The sequence below is a fragment of the Rattus norvegicus genome, chromosome 13 (assembly GCF_021556685.1).
Source record: "Rattus norvegicus strain SHRSP/BbbUtx chromosome 13, alternate assembly SHRSP_T2T, whole genome shotgun sequence".
In the NCBI taxonomy this organism is placed as follows: Eukaryota; Metazoa; Chordata; class Mammalia; order Rodentia; family Muridae; genus Rattus; species Rattus norvegicus.
Window position 1 is genome coordinate 42,316,643 of NC_141546.1, and position 24,249 is coordinate 42,340,891.

Below are 24,249 nucleotides of genomic sequence, written 5' to 3' on the forward strand. Positions count from 1 at the left end.
ACTACTTGCATGCCCGGTGCCTGTGGAGGCCAGAAGAGGGCATTAGGCCTTCTGGGTCTGAAGTCACAAACAGTTGTGAGCTGTCATGTGGGTGCTGGGAATCTAACCTAAGTTTCCTGAGTTCCCAGGACCAGGAAGAATAGCCATGTGCCTAATAACTGAGTCATCTTTTCACCTCCTTTTTTCCTTTTTAAAAATTACTTTGTGTGTATGTGTGTGATCAGTGGACTACTTAAAGTCATGTTTTCTCTTTCCATTGTGTAAGTCCCTAATGTGAACTTTGATGGCAGGCCTCTTTACTCACTGAGCCGTCTCTCCAACGATCATTTAATGAATTTCTGTTGTTTTTTAATGATTTATTTATCTGTATTGGTATTTTGTCTGCATGAACATTTGCCCACCAGAAGAAGGTACTAGATCCCATAGGACTGTAATTGTATACAATAATAAGTTGCCATGTGGGTGCTGGGAATTGAACTCAGGTCCTCTGGAAGAAGTCAGTCCTGTTAACCTCCAAGCCATTTCGCTAGCCCCCAAGTCCTGTTCTTTTAAGTGCATTCTATAGTCAGCCTTTATTACATCACAGTGTTATCTGGAACAGAAGATTAGATTGTGGTTTTGGTTTATAAAACTTTCCTTTAATTCATAAAACTTTCTTTTGATTCAGAGAGAGATTAAGAAGGAAATTGAAAGGAGAAAAACTGGAAAGGAAATGTTGGATTATAAAAGAAAACAAGAAGAAGAATTAACAAAAAGAATGTTAGAAGAAAGAAGCAGAGAAAAGGCAGAAGATAGAGCAGCTCGGGAGCGCATCAAGCAGCAGATTGCACTGGTGAGCTTTGCTGTGTCCCCATTCATTAATGCACTTTGCTGAGCTTGAGATTCTCTTGGCTGAACCTGCTGAATGCTGGGATGGTAGAAAGCCACGGAAGTGTAGGTTTAGTTTAAATGCTTGACTCCATGTGATGTAGTTTCTTCACACAGAGTGGCTTTTCTTTCTCTTTCTTTCTTTCTTTCTTTCTTTCTTTCTTTCTTTCTTTTTTTTTTTCGGAGCTGGGGACCGAACCCAGGGCCTTGCACTTGCTAGGCAAGCGCTCTACCACTGAGCTAAATCCCCAACCCCCACAGAATGGCTTTTCATTTGTTACCATATGGTATGTATAATGGCTCATTTTAGTAACAAAAAGAATAACAACCTGGACTTCCTTTTTAAAAAATATTATATTGAATTTAAATAGTTATGAAAAGTTAACAGATAATCATTTTAACTTTTTTTTTCTTTTTTTCCTCTCACATCCTAGTCCTCAAAAAAGTGGTTTTTAAAGTACTGTCTTGCCAGGCAGTGGTGGCATTCAGGAGGCAGAGTCAGGTAGATGTCTGATGGCCAGCCTGGTCTGTAGACTAAGTTACAAGACAGCCAAGATAACACAGAGTAAATCAAAAAAAGAAAAAGGCTTTTCCTTACTATTTCCGTATTTCACACGTGTTAGTATTTTGCTTGCATGAGTGTAGGTTGTGTGAGTCAGTGGCCCTCAGAGGCCAGGAGAGAACATTAGATCCTTTGGGACAAGAGAGTTAACGGATGGTTGTAAGTCACCATGTCAGTGCTACAAATTGAATTCCAAGCCTGCCCAAGAGCGACAGGTGCTCCTAAGTCACTGAGCCCTCTCTCTACCACTGCCTCTGTAAAAAACTTCTATGTAAGAATAATGAAACTTTGGGGTCAGAGGACAACTTTGTGGAATCCGCACTCTGCTCAACCTTTGTATGGATCTGGGCTCACACTAAGGTCAGCAGGCACACACAGCATAGCAAGTGTTTTTACCCTTGAATCCATCTCACTAACCCAAGATAGGGTGTTTGTGCTTGGTGTTTGTGTGTGTGTGTGTGTGTGTGTGTGCCCGTGTGTGTTCACATATAGGGTGTGTGTTCAGTTATGTATGTGTAGGTATCTTCAGAGATAAGAGGCATCAAATCCTCTGGAACTGAAGTTACAGGTGGCTGTGAGCTTCCTGATGAGTGCGTTAGAAGCTGAGCTCAGGTCCTTTGGGAGAGCAGCGTTTGCTCTTAACCTCTGAGCCTTTTTTTTTTTTTTTTCTTTGAGACAGAGTCTAACAGTATATATAGCCCTGGCTGCCCTGGAACTCAATGTGTAGACCATGCTGGCCTCAAATTCAGAGAGGCACTAGGGTTAAAGGCATGTGAGTTTTCTAAGCTGGGGGTCAAGGACTGTCACACTCCTTTAATTCCACCACAGTGAGTGGATCTTTGTGAGTCGGATGCCAGGTGGTCGACACAGGATAACCACCTCTGCACAGAAAAACCCTATCTTCAAAAACAGAAAAAGAGAATTTTCTAGGAAAATACAGCATTAACAGATTCATGATAGTGTATGCTTTTAATCCCTGCACTTAGGCATGTAGATAGAGCTCTGTGAGTTCAAAGCCAGCCTGGTCTACAAAGGGAATCATTGGAATCATTGGCTAGTCAGGGCCACATGGTGAAAATGTTCCCCAATTTTTTTTTCCTGGAAACAAACTTAAAAATTTGTTATTTTGCAGTCTCTATAAAAGCATTATTTTTGAGATACTTTTAAAAGATGTAGACACAGCTCAAGGCTTTGGATGTTTTTACAGCCACTTAGTTTTCTTTTTTAAATTATGTTTTATGTATATAAATGTTTGGCCTAGGTGTGTGTATATACACTATATGCATGCATTGCTCAAAGAGGCCAGAAGGGTGTTGGGTCCGACAGTCAGTGCTCTGAACCACTGAAGCCATCTCTCTAGGCAGGAATGTCTTTTTAAATTAAGCTATTATATACATGTTGCTGTAAAATTATTTTAAAAAAATGCTGTCTTTTATCCCATACTAGATCCGGCACTTCAGTTCCCCAACATATCTAGTGGATATCTTCATCTCAGCCAGCAAAGCGTCTCACCCACTCTGCTCCATCCCAGTCACACTGCCAATGGCTACTCTCTGAGCCTGGCAACAATCTCTCTACCAGTCTAGTTTTCAAGGCAGGTTGCCATCATGCCAAACACACACATCCCAATTCCATGGTGGCCCAGTGTCTCCAGCCACCACAAATTCTCTTGAATTCAATTAAATCTCCACATGAAAGAACACACAACACAATAACCTCTGATCCAACTGATAAGATATAATTGCCCACCTAGACATACAAACCTCTGTATACATCCATCCCTTAAGAATATTCATAACAACCTGTAAACATTCAGAGAGGAATCAACATCTGCTTCAGTGTTCTCTTAGTTGCTCCTCTCCTCCCTTCTCGCTCCAGTCTCCTCCTCCTCTCTAAAACTTTTCTCCCGCCCATCCTTCCTTCTCATCCAATGACAGACCTCGTTCTGTCTTGTACCTGCCTTCACCTCCATAATGACATCATCCTACATATACATATGAAAAGTATTCCTGCCTGTATATCAATATTGTTTAACAAACACTCATTAAATATCAACTTTGTGCCAGACTTTGTTCCTCCACAATGAATGAAGCCAATCCATCTTCCTCGTGTAATAGAGACTTGGATTCTACACAGGTGCTTAAGTGAAGAAAACTACCAAAAATCTCATGTCGTGGTGTGTAATGTCTGCATGTGAGCTTAAAGGATTTCGTGTATTTGTAGTTATTATTCCTTTTGTGTAGACATGTATAGATTCTGACAGTGAAGGTAATGTGTCCAATTGTATTTTACTTCAAAGGATCGTGCAGAAAGAGCTGCTCGTTTTGCAAAGACAAAGGAAGCAGAGGCTGCCAAAGCTGCTGCCTTGCTGGCCAAACAGGCAGAAGCAGAAGTCAAGAGGGAGTCTTCCACACGGGACAGAAGGTGCTTCTTACTTCATAAACCACACCTGAAATGGCTGTGCATCTGGGGCTTTAGTGTTTATTTCTGTTCTTTATTTTGCCCTAGCTGATCTGAAACTCACTATGTAGGACAGGCTGGCCTTGAGCTCACAGAGATCCACCTGCCTCTGCCTCCAAACTGCCGGGTTTAAAACTTGCACCAGCAAGCCCAGCTACTGGTTAATGTTTAAGAATGTTTTTAAGGGGTTGGGGATTTAGCTCAGTGGTAGAGCGCTTGCCTAGCAAGCGCAAGGCCCTGAGTTCGGTCCCCGGCTCCGAAAAAAAAAAGAATGTTTTTAAAATACTTTAAACTGGACAACTGCTAACTTTCATGATCAAATATTTTGTCTGGGTGTAGCAGTGTATACCTTTTTTTTCCTTTTTTTAAAAAGATTTATTCATTTATTATATATAAGTACACTGTAGCTGTTTTCAGACACACCAGAAGAGGGCATCAGATCTCTTTACAGATGGTTGTGAGCCACCATGTGGTTGCTGGGAAGTGAACTCAGGACCTCTGGAAGAGCAGTCAGTGCTCTTAACCACTGAGCCACTTCTCCAGCCCAGCAGTGTATACCTTAATACCAACACTTGGGAGGCAGGCAGATCTCTGAGTTTGAGGCTAACCTGACCTATATAGTGAGTTCCAGGGATATATGATGAGACCCTGTCTCAGAAAATTACTTTTTTAAAAATTTAGATTTTAGGGGTTGGGGATTTAGCTCAGTGGTAGAGCGAAGGCCCTGGGTTCGGTCCCCAGCTCCGAAAAAAAGAAAAGGAAAAAAAAAATTTAGATTTTTCAGAAGGGCTAAAGAAATGGCTCAGAAGTTGGGAGCACTTGATGCTCTTATAAAGGACATGAGTTCAGTTCCTCTCACCCACATCAAGTAGCTTAAAACCACCCATAAATTTTTGCTCCAGAGGATCTTAAACCCACTTCTGGCTTCCAAGGGCACCTAAACCTATAGGCATGCATTCACACATACACATACACACATATACATAAAGGAAAATAGAATAAATCTTTTTAAAAATTAATTTAAAAATGTTTTTGTTTTATGTCTAATATTTGTTCATCTGTAAAATGGTGAATTTTAATACTTATATATATATTTTTTTTTGGAAGAGTAGCCAGTGCTTTTTTTTTCTTCCATTTTTATTAAATTGGGTATTTCTTATTTACATTTCAAATGTTATTCCCTTTCCCAGTTTCCTGACCATCAGCCCCCTAACCCCTCCCTTAAAATTTCTTAGAAAATGCAACAAATATTTGCAACAAAAATTTAATAAAAATATGTCTGACACAGTAAAAAGTAAAAAAAAAAGTGAAAGAAGTAAAACCTAAATGGAAAAATGCTCTGTTCATTCTTCAGAAGTCATATTAAAATGGTCATTCTAGGAGCTGGAGAAATGGCTTGTCAATTATGAATGTTTACTATGCAATCATAAGGACTGGAATTTAGATCCCAGCACCATGTAGCAAGCCAGGAGCCCACCAAGTGTCTGTAACCCTGCTCCAAGCATGAGACTGAATTGCTAATGCTCGCCACCTGGCTTGTAGCCTAGCTCAGACAATAGAGACCCCAGGTTAAAGGAATGGGTGGAGAGTGACAGAGAAGGAAATCCCTTGCCGCCTTGTGGCCTCTGCATAGGTGCATACACAAACATGCTTGCATACCCCCTCTGCAGATAAAAAAATGTTTTGTTTTTGTTCCTGTTTTTGTTTTTCAATCTTCAAGGGAGCTTCCATGGAGTCCAGAAAGATGATGTTGGTTAGCTGTCTTGATGCTACAGTTAAGGGAGCTCACAGCCCTGCAGCTGGGCGCCAGTCTCTGTCCTCCGCAAGAGCAGTGTGCTCTCAACTGCTGAGCCATCTCTCCATTCTTGATTTTTACAGAATTTCTAATCCTGAATTTCATAAGGAATTAGAGAGAATACTAGAAAGTATATATCTGATAAGAAGTTTGTACCTGGGCTATCCTAATCATTGTCTAGCTCAACAGTGAAAAGATAACACAGCTTTTATGGAGAAGGATTGGAATCATTGAAGAAAACGGCCAGTAAACAAGCCAGGTGTTAGGAGCACGCCATAAGTCCAACCCTTGGGAATCCTAGTCAAGAAAACAGCAAGTCTGTTATATATCACGCTCCAGACCAGCCTGTGCTGCACAGTAAAACTCTCACAAGACCAAACAATCCAGTATTTCACACTCCGTAGCATAATTCAGTTTTAAAAACAGTAACACTTTGGGTATGATGGCACATGTCTTCAATCCTAGCATTCTGAGGTAGAGGCAAACTGATCTCTGAATTCAAGGCCAGGACAGCGAGTTCTGGACAGGGTCTGTACAGTGAGACTGTCTTCAGTAAAATACAAAAGACAGTAACATGTTGGTGAGGAGCTGGAGAATTTGGAGCCTTTCAACATCAGTAGGCTAGAAAATGATAGCCATGTAGAAAAACACTTAGCAAGTCCTCGGAATATTAAACATGGAGTTACCAGAGGAGAGGTAGCCCAGCACTCACTCTTAAATATATCTCCAAGAGGGTTGTCTTAGTTAGGGCGATTACTGCTGTGATAAAACACCATGATGAAAGCAACTTAGGAGAAAGGGTTTATTTGGCTTACACTTCTACCTCACATTTCATCCTTAAGGGAAGTTAGAACATGAACTCAAACAGGGCAGAAACATGGAAGCAGGAACTATGCAGAGGCCATGGAAGAGTGCTGCTGCTGGGGTTGGGGATTTGGCTCAGTGGTAGAGCGCTTGCCTAGGAAGCGCAAGGTCCTGGGTTCGATCCCCAGCCCCAGCCCCGAAAAAAAGAAAAAAAAAAAAAAAAAAAAAAGAGTGCTGCTGCTTACTGGCTTGCTCTTCTGGCTTGCTCAGCCTACTTTCTTAGAATCCAGGACTTCCAGCCCAGAAGTGGCACCACCCACAGTGGGCTGGGCTCTTCTTCAATGGTTAGTAATTCAGATCTTATGGAAGCATTTTCCCAGTTGAGACTCCCTCTCTAATGACTCTCACTTGTGTCAGGTTGACATGAAACTGGCTAGTACAAGGATTGAAAATATATGTCCACACAAAAATTTGTACATGAGCTAGATGGTAATGACTCATGCCTTTAATCCCAGCTCTCAGGAGGCAGAGGCAAAAGGATCTCTGAGTTTGAGGCCAACCTGGTCTATAGATTGAGCCAAGGCTATCTATAGAAGTCCTGTCTGGAAAACCAAAAGAAAATAAATAAAACAGTGGGGCTGAAGGGATAGCTCAGTGGTTCAGAGCACTGAATGCTCTTCCAGAGGTCCTGAGTTCAAGTCCCAGCAACCACATGATGGCTCATAACCATCTGTAATGGGATCTGATGCCCTCTTCTGGTGTGTCTGAAGACTGCTGCAGTGTGCTCATATATAATAAATAAATCTTTAAAAGTTAAATACAAATAAAAGAGTAGATTAAATGATAAAAAAATCAAGAACTTTTAGTTGCATTTGGTTTTGGTGTTTTTGAGACAGAGTTTCTCTTTGTGGCCCTAACTATCCTAGAACTCACTCTGTAGACCAGGCTAGCCTCAAAGATCTGTCTGCTTCTGTCTCCTGAGTGCTTGGATTAAAGGCATGCACTACCACTTCCCAGATTGAATCAAGAACTTTGATTCTTGAGTTTGGATGAATTTTGAAAACATAATGCTGTGTGGAAGATTGTATGTAATATGATTCTTTTAGATGAAAGGTCCCAACTAGGCAAATCTGTTCATAGTTGCTAGGGCCTGAGAGAGAAATGGCAGTGATTACTAATGGGCTCAGGGTGATTTGGGGAAGTAATGAAATATTCTGCTATTAGTGTGATAGCTGTTTATTATTTTTTTTTTTTTTTAAAGCAACTTTTTTTTATCATTGTGGGCCTGGGATGGAGGCTGTGTGTGTCATGGAATCTATGATAATTCCTGAAAACAATAGCCTTCAGGAGTTAGGTTTCTCCTTCCTCCACGGAGATAAGCTCTTAACTGAGTTTAGGTCATCTCACCAAGCCCTTGTTTTGTTTTGAGACAAAGTTTCATTGACTTTGTAGCCCAGGCTTGCCTCTAACTTGTGATCTTCCTGTTTTAGCCTCTCAAGTGATACCGTACAGGTTGATGGGTTTGCATATTGAGTCATCTTTCCTACCTAAGAAAATAAATTTTTACTCAAACTGAACTTTAGAAAGGAAGGAAGAAAACCAATTCTAGGGGTGGGAGAGCATGCCAGGGTGCATCTGTACAGGTCAGTTCTCTTCCTCCACCATGGGGATCAGGCTCGTGATCAAGTTTGGGAACAAGTCCTAACCCACAGAGCTGTGTCACTAGCCCTTTGTTTGATAGTTGATGACACTGTAGGTAAAAAAAAAAACTGACTCTTCTCTTTTCATAGCACCATTGCAAGAATTCAGTTCCGGCTGCCTGATGGTTCTTCCTTTACAAACCAGTTTCCTTCTGATGCTCCTTTAGAAGAAGCAAGGCAGTTTGCTGCACAGGTAAGTTTATAAAAATAGATGTGTAGGTTAGTAAAACCTTGCAGGAGGGAGACGTTTCAAAGCAGAACTTGAAAGATATAGATAAGTTTTGACTTAGCTCCAGAAGAAATACAGGAGACAGCCCTGAGACAGACAGATTTCTGGCTTGTGTTATACATGATCACAGTGTACGGCAGGCTCAGGAAAGTTCTACTGTCATGCTTAGCAAGAGGAATGAAAAAATAAGTGGTCTCCTAGATGTCAGATCTAAGAATTGTCTGTCCTAGAAAGGAAAGGTTTTCCTTTGTTTTCTGAAAGTTGATTATTTTTCTATTGGTCAAGGCAAAAGATCAGGAATTTACTTCAAAAGTGTGTGTGGGCTTACTCAAAATCTGAGTGTTGTGAAATTTGATAACATAGGACGTAAGATAGAAGTACTTTCCAGTACTTTGTTTTTCTCTCTTAGACCTGACTCAAATGGATTCTGGGTATAAATCCTCCTTTGAGATCTTAGCTCTTTGTATGTACCAGAATTTTTCTCATGACTTCAAGGTTAAAATTAGAAAGTTGGAATAATACATTTAGACCTTTTCACCAAACTACTCCTCAAAATAGTCTTTCCATCATGTGGAGTCATAAGGGATCATGCCTCAAGAGTTGCAGGACTCGCTCCAGATGGTTGCTTCATTGCTTCATTGTCTTGAGGACCCCGCAAGGCTTGCTTTACTACAGCTGCTGCAGGTACATGGAGGCCTGTGTGGGAAACGAGGACTGCCACAGCCCCCACATATGTGCCACAGTGTGCACCCCAACCTCCCACACAGCGCTGTCCTGTCAAGTAAAAGCAGCAGCAAAGTGGCAGCTGTGCTTTTGTACAGCTGGGGTCTTTGCTAGCATTTGAAAAACTTAATCTAGTGACTCACCAACACATACTTGGATCGTTACAGTATTTCTTATTAAAAATCTGGAATGGCTCAGCCCACTCATTGAGATCATGTCTCCAAATATGTTTTCAGAAGTGATAATGACCATTAATTTCTTTAACGCATAGGCAAGCCCCATTGCAGCATTCTATGGATACCATTTTTTCCTGTTTTGTTTTTATTTATGATCCTTTTATTCTTATTTATAACTTTATTTATGGCTGGTGTTTGAGAGCGGGTGAATGTGTGCACGTGTGTTGAGAACAGCGTTCAGGGCTTGAATGTCCTGTTACAGTGGGCTCTAGAGTGAAACTCAAGTCCTCAGGCTGACATCACAGATGGTTTCAGTTACTGAGTCATCTTACTGGTCCATTGTCCAGTAGTTTGTTTTTCCTTTTACTTTTTATATCAAATACATGTTCTTTTGTTTTTAAATTAATGTACAAAGTAGTGATTTTTAATTATGACACAGTGTGTTACAGAACATTTTCATGTTCACATCAACTAGCCCCTCCCTCTCCCCATTGCTTTCCCGAGTCCTGATGTATCTTCTGCTCTTCTGTCACAGATGCTTTGTGTGCACCCATTAGTGCATACACATTGTATATCAAAATCTAGGGTGCACATACAAGAAGGCTGTGGTGGTTGTCTGACTTGCTTTGCTCTATATGCTCTCCAGCTCCATCTACTTTTCCTATAAATGACATAATTTCTTTTTTTTATTCTGTTGAATAAAGCTTTATTAGTGTTTACATGACATTTTCTCTGTCTACTCATCATGATGACTGCTCAGCTGATTTTGTGTTTTGACCCCTGAGAAGGGAACAGGACCATCTGCTACCTTAGGTGCTTATGTCTCCATCACATTTGGGGTTTGTTGTTGTCACAGTTTTGTTTGTTTTTAAAGCCAGGCATTGTGCCTGCCTCTTTGATCACAGTGCTTGGGAGGCAGAGGCAAGTGAATCTGTTACTTCAAGGCCAGGCTGGTGTCTACCCTGTCTCTCAAAAAAAAAAAAAAAGAGAGAGAGAAGGGGGTTGGGGAATTTGAACTGTAGGTCATAGATCTTTCAGTGCTCTTTAGTAAACAAAAATACGTAGTCCAGTCAGCACAGAGGAGCTCTCCTAGGACAGGTGCCTTTCAAGTTTTACAGTATGAAGGTCAGCTCTCTCCCTAGCTGGCTCGCACAAGAGACATACGCTTCTCAGTAGCCCTCCACTTACTTGCAGCAGTTGTAATAAAGGAAGGCAGTGGTCTTTTTTAGATGCTAAAAATTTTTAAGCCATTTGGATTTGGTATTTCTCAGCTACTTTTTGAAACATGGTTTTTCTAAGTGATTTTAAATCTGTGTCTAATTGAATTTCATAAATTAAGGTAATTTTAATTATAACAATCATTCTAGAATCTAAAACAATGCGTATTGGTAGTTCTTTATTTCTTTTTTTTTTTTTTTTTCTATTCTTTTTTTTTGGAGCTGGGGATCGAATCCAGGCCTTGTGCTTGCTAGGCAAGCGCTCTACCACTGAGCCAAATCCCCAACTAGTTCTTTATTTCTTTTTTTTTTTTTTTTTAAAGATTTATTTATTTATTTTGTATATGAGTACACTGTTGCTGTCTTCAGACACACCAGAAGAAGGCATCGGATCCCTTTACAGATGGTTGTGAGCCACCATGTGGTTGCTGGGAATTGAACTCAGGACCTCAGGAAGAGCAGTCAGTGCTCTTAACCACTGAGCCATCTCTCCAGCCCTAGTTCTTTATTTCTTAAAGGCAACTTTGTAAGGTTTAAAATTCATTGCTCTGTTTCAGACTGTTGGCAACACATATGGTAATTTTTCACTAGCAACTATGTTTCCCAGAAGAGAGTTCACCAGAGAGGACTATAAGAGGAAGCTGCTGGATCTGGAGCTGGCCCCCAGCGCCTCTGTGGTGCTGCTGCCAGTAAGTGTACAGTTCTGGGTTCTACTCTGGGTTCTGTCTGTTCTATTCTTGATCATTTCTTAGAATTTGAAGAAGAAAAACGGCTGTGTAATTAAAATAACAAAGTAGCCAAAATTAGATCAATTTATAGTCCATTTATTTATCCTGTGCTTTATAAATCTGTGTGCTAATGTTTTGTGGGCTCTGAAACCTCAGCTGTCCAGTTCCAGGGCATTTGATATCCTCTTCTGACCTGCCTTGGCACCAAGCACGTACCTAGTATGCATGCATAACATCCAGGAAAAACATTAAAACACATAAAAGAAAACTAGATTTTTTTTTTTTAAGCCAAGTATTGTGAGGTGTTAGACAGATGGCTCATCAGTTAAGAGCACTGGCTGCTTTCGCAGAGGACCCAGCTTTAGTTCCTAGTCCCAGCAGGGTGGCTCACAGCTGTCTGTGACTCTACTTCCAGGTGATACATGTGATGTACAGATAGACAGTCATGGACACACATACACACACGGACACACAGACACACAGACATGGACACACATATAGACAATCATGGCCACACACACGGACACACATACAGACAGTCATGGACACACACATACACATAGACACACATACATAAAATTACTCGTTCAAAAGTAAACACAGCTCACCAGAGCAGGATGGTGTCTTCCTTTACACTTGGCCCTCAGGAGGCCGAGGCAGGCAGATATTTGTGAGGCAGTACGGTCTACAGAGTGAGTTTCAGGATGGCCAGAGCTACATACATAGTAAGACCCTGCCTCAATAAAAATAAATAAATAGTGAAAACAGCTCTAGGAGTCCCCATAAGTTCATGGGCACTTAGAAAGAAGTAGATGATCATTTTTACTTCCTTGGATTTATTTCCAAATAAAAAGAGCATCTAAGACCCAAATGTGATTCGATTGTATTGATATAACCTTTACTTCTTTGTTAATTTTTAATCTTTTTTTTTTTTCTTTTCTAGGCAGGACGGCCAGCCACATCCATTGTCCCCTCTTCTAGTGGAGACATTTGGACATTACTGGGAACGGTGCTTTATCCATTCCTGGCCATATGGAGACTAATTAGCAATTTTTTATTTAGTAATCCTCCTCCTGCACAGACTTCAGCAAGAGCCACGTCCACAGAGCCTTCAAACTCGGCGTCATCCAGCAAGTCAGAGAAAAGGTGTGTGTTCTCGTCTTCTCTGCTAGTGAAATACACAGGTCACGTCCAGTGGTGCCCTTAACCCTTGGTGCTAGTAAAGCAACTTTGCCTCTTTTCCCCCATCCACTGAACACTCTTTATTCCATGATAACCAATATGGTTTCCTCCCCCAAAGTATGTAGTGTCTTTCTTGCTAGCCATGGTTTTTGTTGTTTTTGAGATGGGGTCCTAATGTTACCCTGGCTGGCCTCAGACTTAGAGAGGTCCATCTGCCTTTGCTTCCCAAGGGCTGGATTAAAGGTTTGTGCCACCACACTGGTGTGGGAGTGGGGGTCAGGGTGGAGGTGGGATGGATATGATATCATGAGTTTAGCCTGGTCGTGGATAAGGAAGATCATGAGTTTGAGTCCTTTCTAGGATATAGTGAAATCCTGAGCCAAAAGGAGAATGCAAAACACAAGAAGAATAAGAATGTCTTCTGACTTACTTTTAATTCTTTAACCAAATGCCTCACTTTCATTACAGATCAAAGTTTTGGTTGTACGGACAGCACTGATAGCTTTAGCCCATACTCTGATGGCATATTCAAAACAAGTTAACAGGAACTATTATACAGAAAGAGGTTATACCACCATCTAACAAATAATATCTATTCCTGTTACATATATTCTGTTAGCTTGCATCTTGCAGGGCTACTTGGGCTCACCTCTAACTGTTTGTGACCTCAAACTTCTGACCTTCCTCCCTCTTCCTCCCAAGGGCTAGGATTATAGGTGCTGACCACTACACTCACTTCTCTTGGGCCTTGCTAAAGAATAGGGAGAAATATTTTGGAAGCTGTCACTCTGCTGTCTGGAGACACCTAGTCCTATGATTCACTGATTCTTTGGGGCTGTTTTGGTTAAGGTTTCATTACTGTGAAGAAACACCATGACCATGGAAACTATTATAAGGGACAGCCTTTATTTGGGGCAGGCTTACAGGTTCAGAGGTTCAGTCCATTATCATCATGGCAGGAAGATTGGCAGCATCCAGGCAGGCATGGTGCTGGAAAAGCCAAAAGTTCTACATTGGTCAGAAGGCAACCAGGAGACTCAGACTTCCTCAGGCAGCCAGGAGCCTCTCTTCCATGGTAGGTGGCGCTTGAGCGTAGGACCTCAGAGCCCACACCCAAGGTGATGAATTTCCTTCAACAAAAACACACTTCTAAATAGTACATATTCAAACCACTACAGTGATTATATATGGATACTGTGATTGGCTGGTGTGGTCTTTATCTTGACTGTTAGGCACCAAGGTCAGTACCTTGGTCTTGCCGAAGAGTAGTAGAAATATTAAGTCGTAATTACAATCCTATGGAGTAGGATGCCATGTGAATCGTTAAACTTTTCTGGGGGAAGAGGGAAAGAATTTAAAAAAAACAAACAAACTTTTCTCAAGGAAGGAAAGGGCTTCCCATTTTCTGTTGTTTGTAAGATTTTCTAAGCCTAGACTCTTTCCTTCCTGCTTTCAAATAAGGAGGTCCTAGTTATTCTTGGTTATAAGTCACTGGTAAAGGTTTTGAAAGAATTGCAGGTGACTGGCCGTTTCAATCAGTTAAGGTACAACTGGAACTGTGTAGCTCCTAGGATGCTCTGTAAACTATGTCTAGTATTGTGTCGACTTGTGTGAGGTGTTTTTTTTTAAAGGAACAGTTAGCAAATGATCATGTTCTTCTAGGGTTTAATAAATCATCTGGAAAATGGGCAGTTTGGCTAGTTTGACTTACATAACTAAGGAGAGTAAGTTATTAAAGACTAATAAACTTCAGGAGTATTGCCACAGAGGTACAAGTAGACTGTGGTTGCCGATCCTGAATTGGAGGGATGTGTGCTTTCTATTTTATGTCATCTTCTCTTTCCTACTTCAGGGAACCTGTCCGGAAAAGAGTGCTGGAAAAACGAGGAGAAGACTTTAAAAAGGAGGGGAAAATATACCGACTGCGGACTCAAGATGACGGCGAAGATGAGAACAACACTTGGAATGGGAACTCCACGCAGCAGATGTAGTCCGGAGTGTACGCTCCCCGCTGCTTCCTTTAGGATCCACTCAGCACTTTTCTGCTGGGGAAGTGGGTCTGCTCTATGTTTCCAGACCATTATAGTCTATTTCTGCTAAGAGATTGTGAGTTAAGTTGTTTAACCTGAAAAAGTCAGAACATGAAGTAGCTGGATGCTAGGTCCTTGTCTAATCAATAGGGTAACCAGCTGCTCAGCCTAAAAGAAGCCAAGGCTGCCCCCGCCACCGCCACTTCCTACTCAGACTTCACAGCCCTCTAGCCCAGCGTTTCATTTAGGACACTTTTTGCTGCAAGATTCTCAAGCCACACAGTAATTGGTATGTCACTGAGTAGTCTGAGCCCCGAGCACTTAAGCGAGCTAATCAGGTGAAAACTGATGTTTAGCGTTTCTCTTTGCACTCATCAGCCTCAAAAAAAATCTTGTTGTTTCTAATCTTACTTAAATATTAAATAAAAGTTTTCAAAAAACCAGAATGATCTTATTTTTGCTGTAAAGCATCTTTTTGTTGTACAGGGCTGTACCGAGGTCACTTTTGTTTGACTTTTTCCTCCCAGTGCTGCCCTGATTCTGTCAGCAAAACAACTGACTGACTGCCTTTCTTTTAAAAAATAAAATGTAGAGACTGTGTCCTAGGTTACTGATGCATTTGTTTTATAATCTTTCCTCATTGATGCCAGACAGACGATAATGGCCAGTCTGCAGCTTGGAGTGTTCACTCGTGTACTGAGATCTCACACTCAGCAGTCACACAGGCCGGACCACAGCAGAGACTCCTCCCATTATGCCTACGTTTGGAAAGCACTCCCAGACTCAGACTCAGAAGTTCCTCTCAAAGTCCTGAGGTCTGAAACGTGGGGTCTGTTTTGCCGTTCTTCTGTTCTTAGAGTGGAAAGTCACGCTGTGTCAGAGAACTTGGATTTGTGTGGAGAGGAGGAACTCTTGTCCCCTGTGGAGTCAGAAGCTTGTAAGCCAGTAGTGCGGGTGAGAGCAGTGGCCGCTCAAGTGCTGGGCGGCAGAGCCTTCCTGAGAGTGCGCCCAGGAACTGTAGATGTTTCATACTTTGACACAACAGCCTTCTCTAAGTAAGGATCCTCACTGCACAAGTTTAGCTATGCCTAGACCCGCTATTAGTTAACTCAAAACTGGAAACAACTAAATGGTGCATGCTAATCCAGCACTTGCCGTGTTTACTAAATGGCCGCTGTGGTGGTGAGAAGAAGGCAGGAGGCACAGTGTGTAGGCTCAGGACGAGTTCAGCTCTGTAAATAAATTGTGTGTATAAAGAAGAAACAGTAATGATTGTATGTCCTTGTAGTTAGTTCTCTTATACTCTTAAATTCTTGCAGTCTTCTGCATTGATCACATTAGTTACACTGTTTAAAGAGAATTTTTGCCAGGCACGGTGGCTCACACTTAAAATCCCAGCACTTGGGAATCAGATCCACGTGGATCTCTGAGTGTAAGGGCCAGCCTGGTCTACTTAACAAGTTCAGGCCAGCCAGGGCTCTAAGGTAAAAAAACAACAAAAATGAGAGTTTTAAAAAACTTTCTAGGGCTGGAGAGATGGCTCAGTGGTTAAGAGCACTGACTGCTCTTCCAGAGGTCCTGAGTTCAAATCCCAGCAACCACATGGTGGCTCACAACCAACCGTAATGAGATCTGTTGCTTTCTATGGTGTATCTGAAAACAGCTACATTGTATATAATAAATAAATCTTCTTTTAAAAAAAAAACTTTCTAGTAACATTGCATTTAAAATCCAGCCATCTGGGGTTGGGGATTTAGCTCAGTGGTAGAGCGCTTGCCTAGCAAGCGCAAGGCCCTGGGTTCGGTCCCCAGCTCCGAACAAAAAAAAACAACAAAAATCCAGTCATCTTCTAAAAGTCCAGCAAGCTGGGGTGGCTTCTCATTCCTGGGTCCAAGTAGGAGGTGGAGGCAGTGAGATCAGAAGTTCACATTTATCCTCAGGTACAGGTTCAAGTCCTGCCCAGGCTGAATGAGATCTGTCTCTCCAATAACAAGGCAATATGTGATTTTTAAAAACTACTTGTCAAGTGGGTATGAATCCTGGAAAAACATTAAGTACCTCAAGTCAATTTGTCTTGAAGAAAATAAAATAGAAGTATTAAAATGTCCTTAATTCATGTGTGAATAAGAGGATTCCTCTTCAACATTATCTCTTTTAAAAAGTATGCATGGTTGGAAAAGTTCCAAAATATAAGAAAATGATGTCTGTGTCCTGGCATCTCACCCCACTACCATTACCCAGAGGTAACTATTAATTTCTAATGTAATTTTCAGAAAAATTTTATGCATATAAGCAAATATGTAATCTTTATTTTTAAATAAATGGGATCATATTGTATGTACTACCCTGCATTTTGCTCTTTTTTTAGTCTCAGAGATCTTGATCTGCCCACACACAGCTAGCTGTCTCATTCTTACTGTCTGTATCAGTTTGCTGGACATAAGGACCCAACTGATTACTCACCGTTGGTTATATTCTGTGGTTATTCAAAATTACTTGGTTAGGGGCTAGAAAGATGGCTCAGCGGTTAAGAGCACTGACTGCTCTTCCAGAGGTGCTGAGTTCAATTCCCAGCAACTACTTGGTGGCTCACAACCATCTGTAATGAGATCTGGTGCCCTTCTGGTGTGTCTGAAGACAGTGACAGTGTACTCACATAAAATAAATCTTTTTTTTTCTTTTTTTCGGAGCTGGGGACCGAACCCAGGGCCTTGCGCTTCCTAGGCAAGCGCTCTACCACTGAGCTAAATCCCCAATCCCAAAATAAGTAATTTTTTTTTTATTAACTTGAGTATTTTTTTTTTTTTTTTGGTTCTTTTTTTTCGGAGCTGGGGACCAAACCCAGGGCCTTGCACTTCCTAGGTAAGCGCTCTACCACTGAGCTAAATCCCCAGCCCCGAGTATTTCTTATATACATTTCGAGTGTTATTCCCTTTCCCGGTTTCCGGGCAAACATCCCCCTCCCCTTCCTTATGGGTGTTCCCCTCCCAACCCTCCCCCCATTGCCGCCCTCCCCCCCACAGTCTAGTTCACTGGGGGTTCAGTCTTAGCAGGACCCAGGGCTTCCCCTTCCACTGGTGCTCTTACTAGGATATTCATTGCTACCTATGAGGTCAGAGTCCAGGGTCAGTCCATGTATAGTCTTTAGGTAGTGGCTTAGTCCCTGGAAGCTCTGAAAATAAGTAATTCTTAAATAAAAAAAGGAGGTTTAAAAAAACCTAAGCCTACAGCCATGATGGTACGTGCCTGCCTGTAATCCTAGCACTTAGGAGGTAGAGGTAGGCGGCTTTCTAGTTTGAGGCCAGCGACATAGAGCATGGTGGCAAAACACTTCTTATCAGAGATTCGAAGGTTCAATTCCTAGCCCCTGCCCCCAGTTTTTGGCTAATTTTAAAGATTATTATGTGCCCAGAAAGATGGCTCAGCAATTAAGAGCAACGGCTACTCTTCTAGAGTCCCTGAGTTTTCATTCCCGGTCCTCATGGCCGCTCATAACTGTGGGGAACTCCCTCTTCTGGCTCCCCTGGAAACCAGGCACTCATGTGACACATAGACATACAAACTGGCAAAATACCCATACATATAAAATAATAAAAATTTAAAAGCAAGTAAGAGTGATTTTGCCTGGGTTCGGTCCCCAGCTCCGAAAAAGAGAAGGAGGAGGAGGAGGAGGAGGAGGAGGAGGAGGAGGAGGAGGAGGAGGAGGGGGGGGGGAGGGGGAGGAGGAGAAGGAGAAGGAGGAGGAGGGGGAGGAGGAGGAGGAGGGGGAGGAGGAGAAGGAGGAGGAGGAGGGGGAGGACAAGGAGGACAAGGAGGAGGAGGAGGAGGAGGAGGAGGACAAGGAAGAGGAGGAGGAGGAGAAAGAGGAGGAGGAGGAGAAGGAGGACAAGGAGGAGGAGGAGGAGGAGGAGGACAAGGAGGAGGAGGAGGAGGAGGAGGAGGAGGAGGAGGAGGAGGAGAAGAAGAAGAAGAAGAAGAAGAAGAAGAAGAAGAAGAAGAAGAAGAAGAAGAAGAAGAAGAAGAAGAAGAAGAAGAAGAAGAAGAAGAAGAAAAGAAGTGATTCTGCCTGGTTTGTTATTTTATAAGCATCTCTATCGCAGGAATTTCTGTTCAGGGAGCTGAGGACATGGCTCAGCAGTTAAGAGCACTGAGGACTTGGGCTGGAGTCTGTCTCTGCATCCATACTACAGCTTGTAACTGTCTGTAACTACGGTTCTGGGGATCCAGTGCCCTATTCTGGCTTCTGTGGGCACTGCATGCATGTGATACACGCATAGAGGCAAAACACCCATACATATATACAATCTTTAAAAATTCCTTATTTAAAGGCTGTACGACTAGCTCGGCAGTCAGAAACTTTTGGTGAACGCACATTCTTTTTCTGTTAATAGGAAAAGACTGCCAAAATGGGTTTGGTTTAGAATCTTTTGAAAAAGGGCATAATTATTTATCCAGGGCTGACACTGTAACTCCATGTACATCAAGGTAGCCTTGAACTTAGGGTTATCCTACTGTCTCTGCTTGAGAATACAGGGGTTATAGACATGTATTACCACAGGTCAAACATGGGTGCTTCTAACTCTGAGGGCGTTCCTTGGGCAGAAAGAGTCATGACCAGATGCTATCAATCGCAGCTAGAGAGATGGCCCAGCAGTCAGAACACTTGCTGGTCTTTCAGAGGTCCCAGGTTCAGTTCCTATCACCAACAATGGCCTACACGATCCCTAACTTCAGTTCCAAGGGATATAGCGCCCTCCACCGGCCTCTGCAAGCATCGGGTAACAAGTAGTATGTTTACGTACATTCAAGCAAAATATTCATACACATGTAGTAAAAACTTTAAAAAATGTAAACTATATTAAAATTTAACACAGGTCTAGAGTTCCAGGACATATGAGGCTACCCAGAAAAACCCTGTTGCAATCACTCCCATGGGACATGGTTTGTTACCCTAAAGAACATTTGAGGTTTGGATTATGAAAGATGCTGATTAGCTTTTAAAAGTTGTGTGAGGGGCTGGAGAGATGGCTCAGTGGTTAAGAGCACTGACTGCTTTTCCAGAGGTCCTGAGTTCATTTTGTTTTTCTTTTTTTTTTAAGATTTATTATTTTTATTTATATGAATACACTGCAGTTGTCTTCAGACACACCAGAAGAGGGCATCGGATTCCATTACAGATGGTTGTGAACCACCATGTGGGTGCTGGGAATTGAACTCAGCACCTCTTAACCACTGAGCCATCTCTCCAGCCCAGAGGCCCTGAGTTATTTAATTGGTTAATAGCTGACACAGGGTTTCTTTATGAAGACCTGGCTGTCCTGGAGGTTGCTATTTAGACCAGGCTGGTTTCAAACTCACAGAGATCCTCCTGCCTCTGCCTCCCAAGTACCAGGATTGAAGGTGTGTGTGTATCACCACATCTAGCTTGCTTTTTATTTTAAAATAACATCCTGGCTGGACTGTGGTGGTACGGGTCTTTAATCCCAACAGTCAGAGGCAGAGGGATCAGAGTTCCAGGACAGCCAGATATGTTACACAGAGAGCTCCTGTCTCAAAAAGACAATTAGTTCGCTAGGTAATAATTTCCTAGCTGTCTGAAATGGCATGGGACAAATGGGGCTCCCAGTGCTCTCCACTGTGGTTGTTTCTTTGAGTCTTCAGGACAGTTACTAAGGGCTGAATCTTCACCTTCTCCCATTGCAGTCGTGGTTTCTTTTGTAAATGGCTAAACAAAGGAGCAGCTATGATTTCCACTTTTGTTTCCAAAATGTTCTGGCCAAAGACGGGCAAAGTCATTGGTCCCAAGAAACTTACAGTAGAGAGAAATAAAATCCCAGGGTAGTGTAGCCAAGCTGTAAAGTGGAGGGGGAAGTGATCCAGAGGGGGTGGGCCCTGAGCTTAGACTGGGTGGTGTTTTCAGAAAGGTTTCACAGGCTGAAGAGAGCGCTGACAGAGGGGAGGGAGGGAATGCAGGATGGTCAGGGATTTCCCACACACACACACACCTACATGAGCACACCACAGACAGAAGGGAAAGGAGCTCCCAGGCCAGGCTCAAATCACTTGGCCTTCATGCCCTGCCGGGGCCCAGTGTCTGACTTCAGGAGAGCCAGGAGTGCCATAAAAGTTGGCAAGGGAGATAGAAAAAGCCCCCGAGGAATATAAGGCAGCAGCTGGGGTCTGGGTTTGGAAACACTTGGTGTAGCTTCATGCATTCCCATTGACTGCTTCTCAAGAGCGGCCACAACAGGACTCGATACATGGTGTCTGTTTTCAGTTTTAGTCTACATAGGTTTACGGAAAGAACTGCAAGAGGGGGCAGGGGCAGGTTCTTACCAAAGGAAGCCCATGCTCCCGAGTGTTGGGAGCGATGCCTTTGAAGCCCTCCATTGTTGATGTTATTATTATGGTTAGAATTAAGTATGACCGGGTTGATGGAAAATCCCCAGCCAGCTGCAGAAGACTAATACAAACCTGGTGGTCAGGATGAATAATGATATGATAAAGTTCTGACCGTGCTGAGAAATACATCTGACGTCAAGATGCCCAATGTGATGACCTGTAACCTTTCTGAGAAACCAACATCCTGCTGACTAATAGATATGACAGACCTGTGGCCTTTCTGACAACCTGTCAACATCAGCTGATTCCCTGACAACACGAATACTGTGTCCTTGACCTGTGTAAATGTTTCACACTTCCCCCCTCCCTCTGTTACCCATGTTATGGTATAAATTCAGCCTTGGGGAACAATAAAATTGTCGCCTTGATCAGACTCTTGTCTTGGTGTCCTTCTTCGTGTCCCTTGTCCCCCATCCTCTTCCAGGTACCACCCAGCACCATCGCTTACAAATGGCGCCCAACGTGCGGCTGTTTGGAGGTCTCCTGGAGGAGAACACCGTCCCCTGTGAATAGACAGGCCTGTCTGCCTTGTTTGTCGGAGCCTTTGCTCCCCCTCAGAGACTTTGCTCCCCTGCTTCTGGCAACCATGGACTGCCCGACCTTGGTTCAGAGGCTTGGTGTGTGTTTCTCCCCGGAGGATGCAGATCTCAGTGGTGAGTGATGGGACAAGCATTCTACAGTCACCTTTTGTAACAGGACTGAGGGAGTCACTCAGGACATGAAGAATAGGGTTAAAAAATTTTTTTTTAAAATTCTTAGATTTTGTAGGAATATTTGTCCATAGTTCCCCCAGAAGGGAACAGTTGATACAAGAGACAGTGCCGAGTTAGTGACTGTTTAATGGATCAGCTAACCCTGTTGCTCCAGTCTGCCCTCTGTAATGGATAAAAGTTGTGTGCTTTTTGGGTTCAAGTTTGCCTTTCCCTGCATGGATGAGCAACCCCACATACATGGATTAAAAACCTTATACCCTCATGCTATTGCAGCGGTCACTTTGTCAATCTGTGCTCTGTGGGTGGCACTCCTGAGTTAAGGCCACTATGGGGTCTTGAAACATTTTGGTGCACCTGCCAGGAACTGCACTCCCCTCAGACCACAACTGTCGAGGAGATCAGAGGTAAGCTCGAGCAAATCTGTGTTTTGTGTTCTGTGTTACTTTCTGTTTTGTCTCTGTGTCATGTCTCGTCTTGGTTTCATGTTGTCTTGTGTTGTCTGCATCTGCTGTCTGAAGGGTTTGAGTCCCCCCTGGAGAGGGGTTAGAGTCCCTTTGGTGGTTGCTGTGGGCCCTGTGAGGGGCTTACGGCAGTGACAGGCAGACATGCTAGTCACAGGCCCTAGAGGATATTCTAGGAGGAGAAAGGAATCTAGAGGACACTCTAGAATCCCATTGGGAGGTGGGATCAGATAGTCCTCCTCATCCCGGAAGCAGCTAAGGTTAAGCTGCAGTTTGGGCCAAATACTGAAGGTATCAGGCATCTGTGGAAATCGCTTATAGGATGCCTTGTCTTGGTCTTGTTTGTCTAGTTTGTTTTCTGAGGTATTGTCCAGTGTCTTTTTGACTTTTGTTTCGTTTTTGGACTTGGACTGACAACTGTGTTTAAAATCATGGAACAGTTTGTTTTGTTTGTCAAAGAGTTTTATTTGGTCCTCTTGGTGCTCAACTTAGAAATAATTTGCTTGCGAGAAATTATTTTCTGCCAGGGAGCCTGCCTCATCTGCTGGCCCTATTCCAGGAGAGGAGTCAGTCTCCAGCATTAAGTCACCTTTCCCGTTAGTCATCACTGACACGGAGAGTACCTCTGATTCTATCCCCGCAACAGTCAGTTCCTGCCCCTGTGGTCAAAACGCCCCAGGTTGGGGGGCAGGGAAGCCCCTAAAGTAGTTTCAGAAAGAGTCTGCAGCAGACTGCGAGGAACTTTGTTTTGCCAGACAGAACAGGCCTTACTCTAGGATGATAAGAGGAGAAAGTCTTGGCACGGGCTCTTCAGCTACTCCAACTAGAGGCTGTGGCCAAGGTCAGGGTCAATGTTTTCTTCTCCATGGGCCTCTAACCCAGTGAGACAGCTTGGTGAAGGACTGCTGCTGAAGTCCTGGGAGGGCTGTAGTTCTATTAAAGGTCAGTACTCCAGTGTTAGCAATCTCTTTATTGGATATAAGAGGCAGGATGCCCTGTTTAACCGTGGACTCTTATCTCAGGAATGGCAGCAGAAAGAGTCCTTATAGCCAGTCATCTCTGACTATAGCTTGCTCTCTGATACCAGGGGCTTCAATCGGACCACACCCGCCTGGGTGAGCCTCCTTCAATACTCAGATGCTATTTTCTCCTGGTCTCTTGACTCAAGGTCGCCAGGAGTGTCTGACAGCCTGGAAGAAACTTCCCCCCAAATGCAGACGAGCCATACAGTTCTTTTGTCAGCCGCTTGGCATCTAGCACCCGGGTCCTAACCATCTCTCCACCCTTTTGTTATTAGTTCTTACTGGAAGCCTAGTGTCCTTCAGAGGCTGGGTCTCTTGAGAGGCAGAGCCACCAAGCTGACACTGAAGGGAGGTACTCCTTAAGGAGAATCTAAGTCCAGAGAGACAGTCGGTAACAGACTCCGACTGCCCCTCTGCTCGCCTTTCTGTTTCAAGGCACAAAGCTTGCACTTATTTTTGCACTGGCTTTTTCATCCCAAGAAAGCTTCCTCATTTAGCTGTGTGACTGAATGCTATTTGTCACCTGATCTGGCTGTTCCACCAGCTCTCAACGAGCCACCCCTAGCTTTCTTGCCTGGCCCCTTTCTCCTGTTCTTAAGAATTTTATCACCTGGGATTGGGGATTTAGCTCAGTGGTAGAGCGCTTGCCTAGCAAGCGCAAGGCCCTGGGTTCAGTCCCCAGCTCCGGAAAAAAAAGAAAAGAGAAGAAGAAAAAAAAAAGAAAAAAAAAGAATTTTATCACCTAATACACTGCATTGTTTGACTTATAATACCCCCCGTCCTACTAATATGCATGTTCCCAGATTCCCACTGTGGAGGTTCTAATTCTAAAACAAGGGGATGGTGCATCCCCCTAAATATTAAATTTACCTCCACGGTTTGAAACCAGGATTGGACATGTGGACATACTTGGGGTCTTAGAATGTTTCAATCAGGTGCCAATACAGGGATTATATTTACCATAAAATTGTTAAAAGAACCTGGACATTCCTACTCCCCGGCTTTTGGGTACTCATCCCAAGAAGGAGCCCATGGAGGTGCTGAACACACGAGTCTACCATGAAACACTGAAATGAGTACCCAGAACCACTAGCACTTCAGCGTCTACATTTCTACAGGGGCGCCTTGCAGGCTTCTCAGAGACTGCAGAAAAACTCCCAGTACTGAAGATGAATTCA

General features: G+C 43.1%; 1 protein-coding gene across 4 annotated transcripts in view; it reads left to right on the forward strand.

Moving 5' to 3' along the window:
* Ubxn4 (UBX domain protein 4) overlaps positions 1–15,073 on the forward strand; it is a 32,411-nt gene extending 17,338 nt beyond the window's left edge. For 2 of the 4 annotated variants that reach the window (XM_087580704.1, XM_087580705.1), the window contains exons 8-12: positions 668–832; positions 3,729–3,853; positions 8,279–8,381; positions 12,205–12,407; positions 14,296–14,916. In XM_087580704.1, the coding sequence (XP_087436830.1) occupies positions 668–832; positions 3,729–3,853; positions 8,279–8,381; positions 12,205–12,407; positions 14,296–14,434 (735 nt within the window). In that variant the 3' untranslated portion in view covers positions 14,435–14,916. 4 annotated transcript variants of the gene reach the window in all.
* Positions 15,074–24,249: the final 9,176 nt, after the last annotated feature.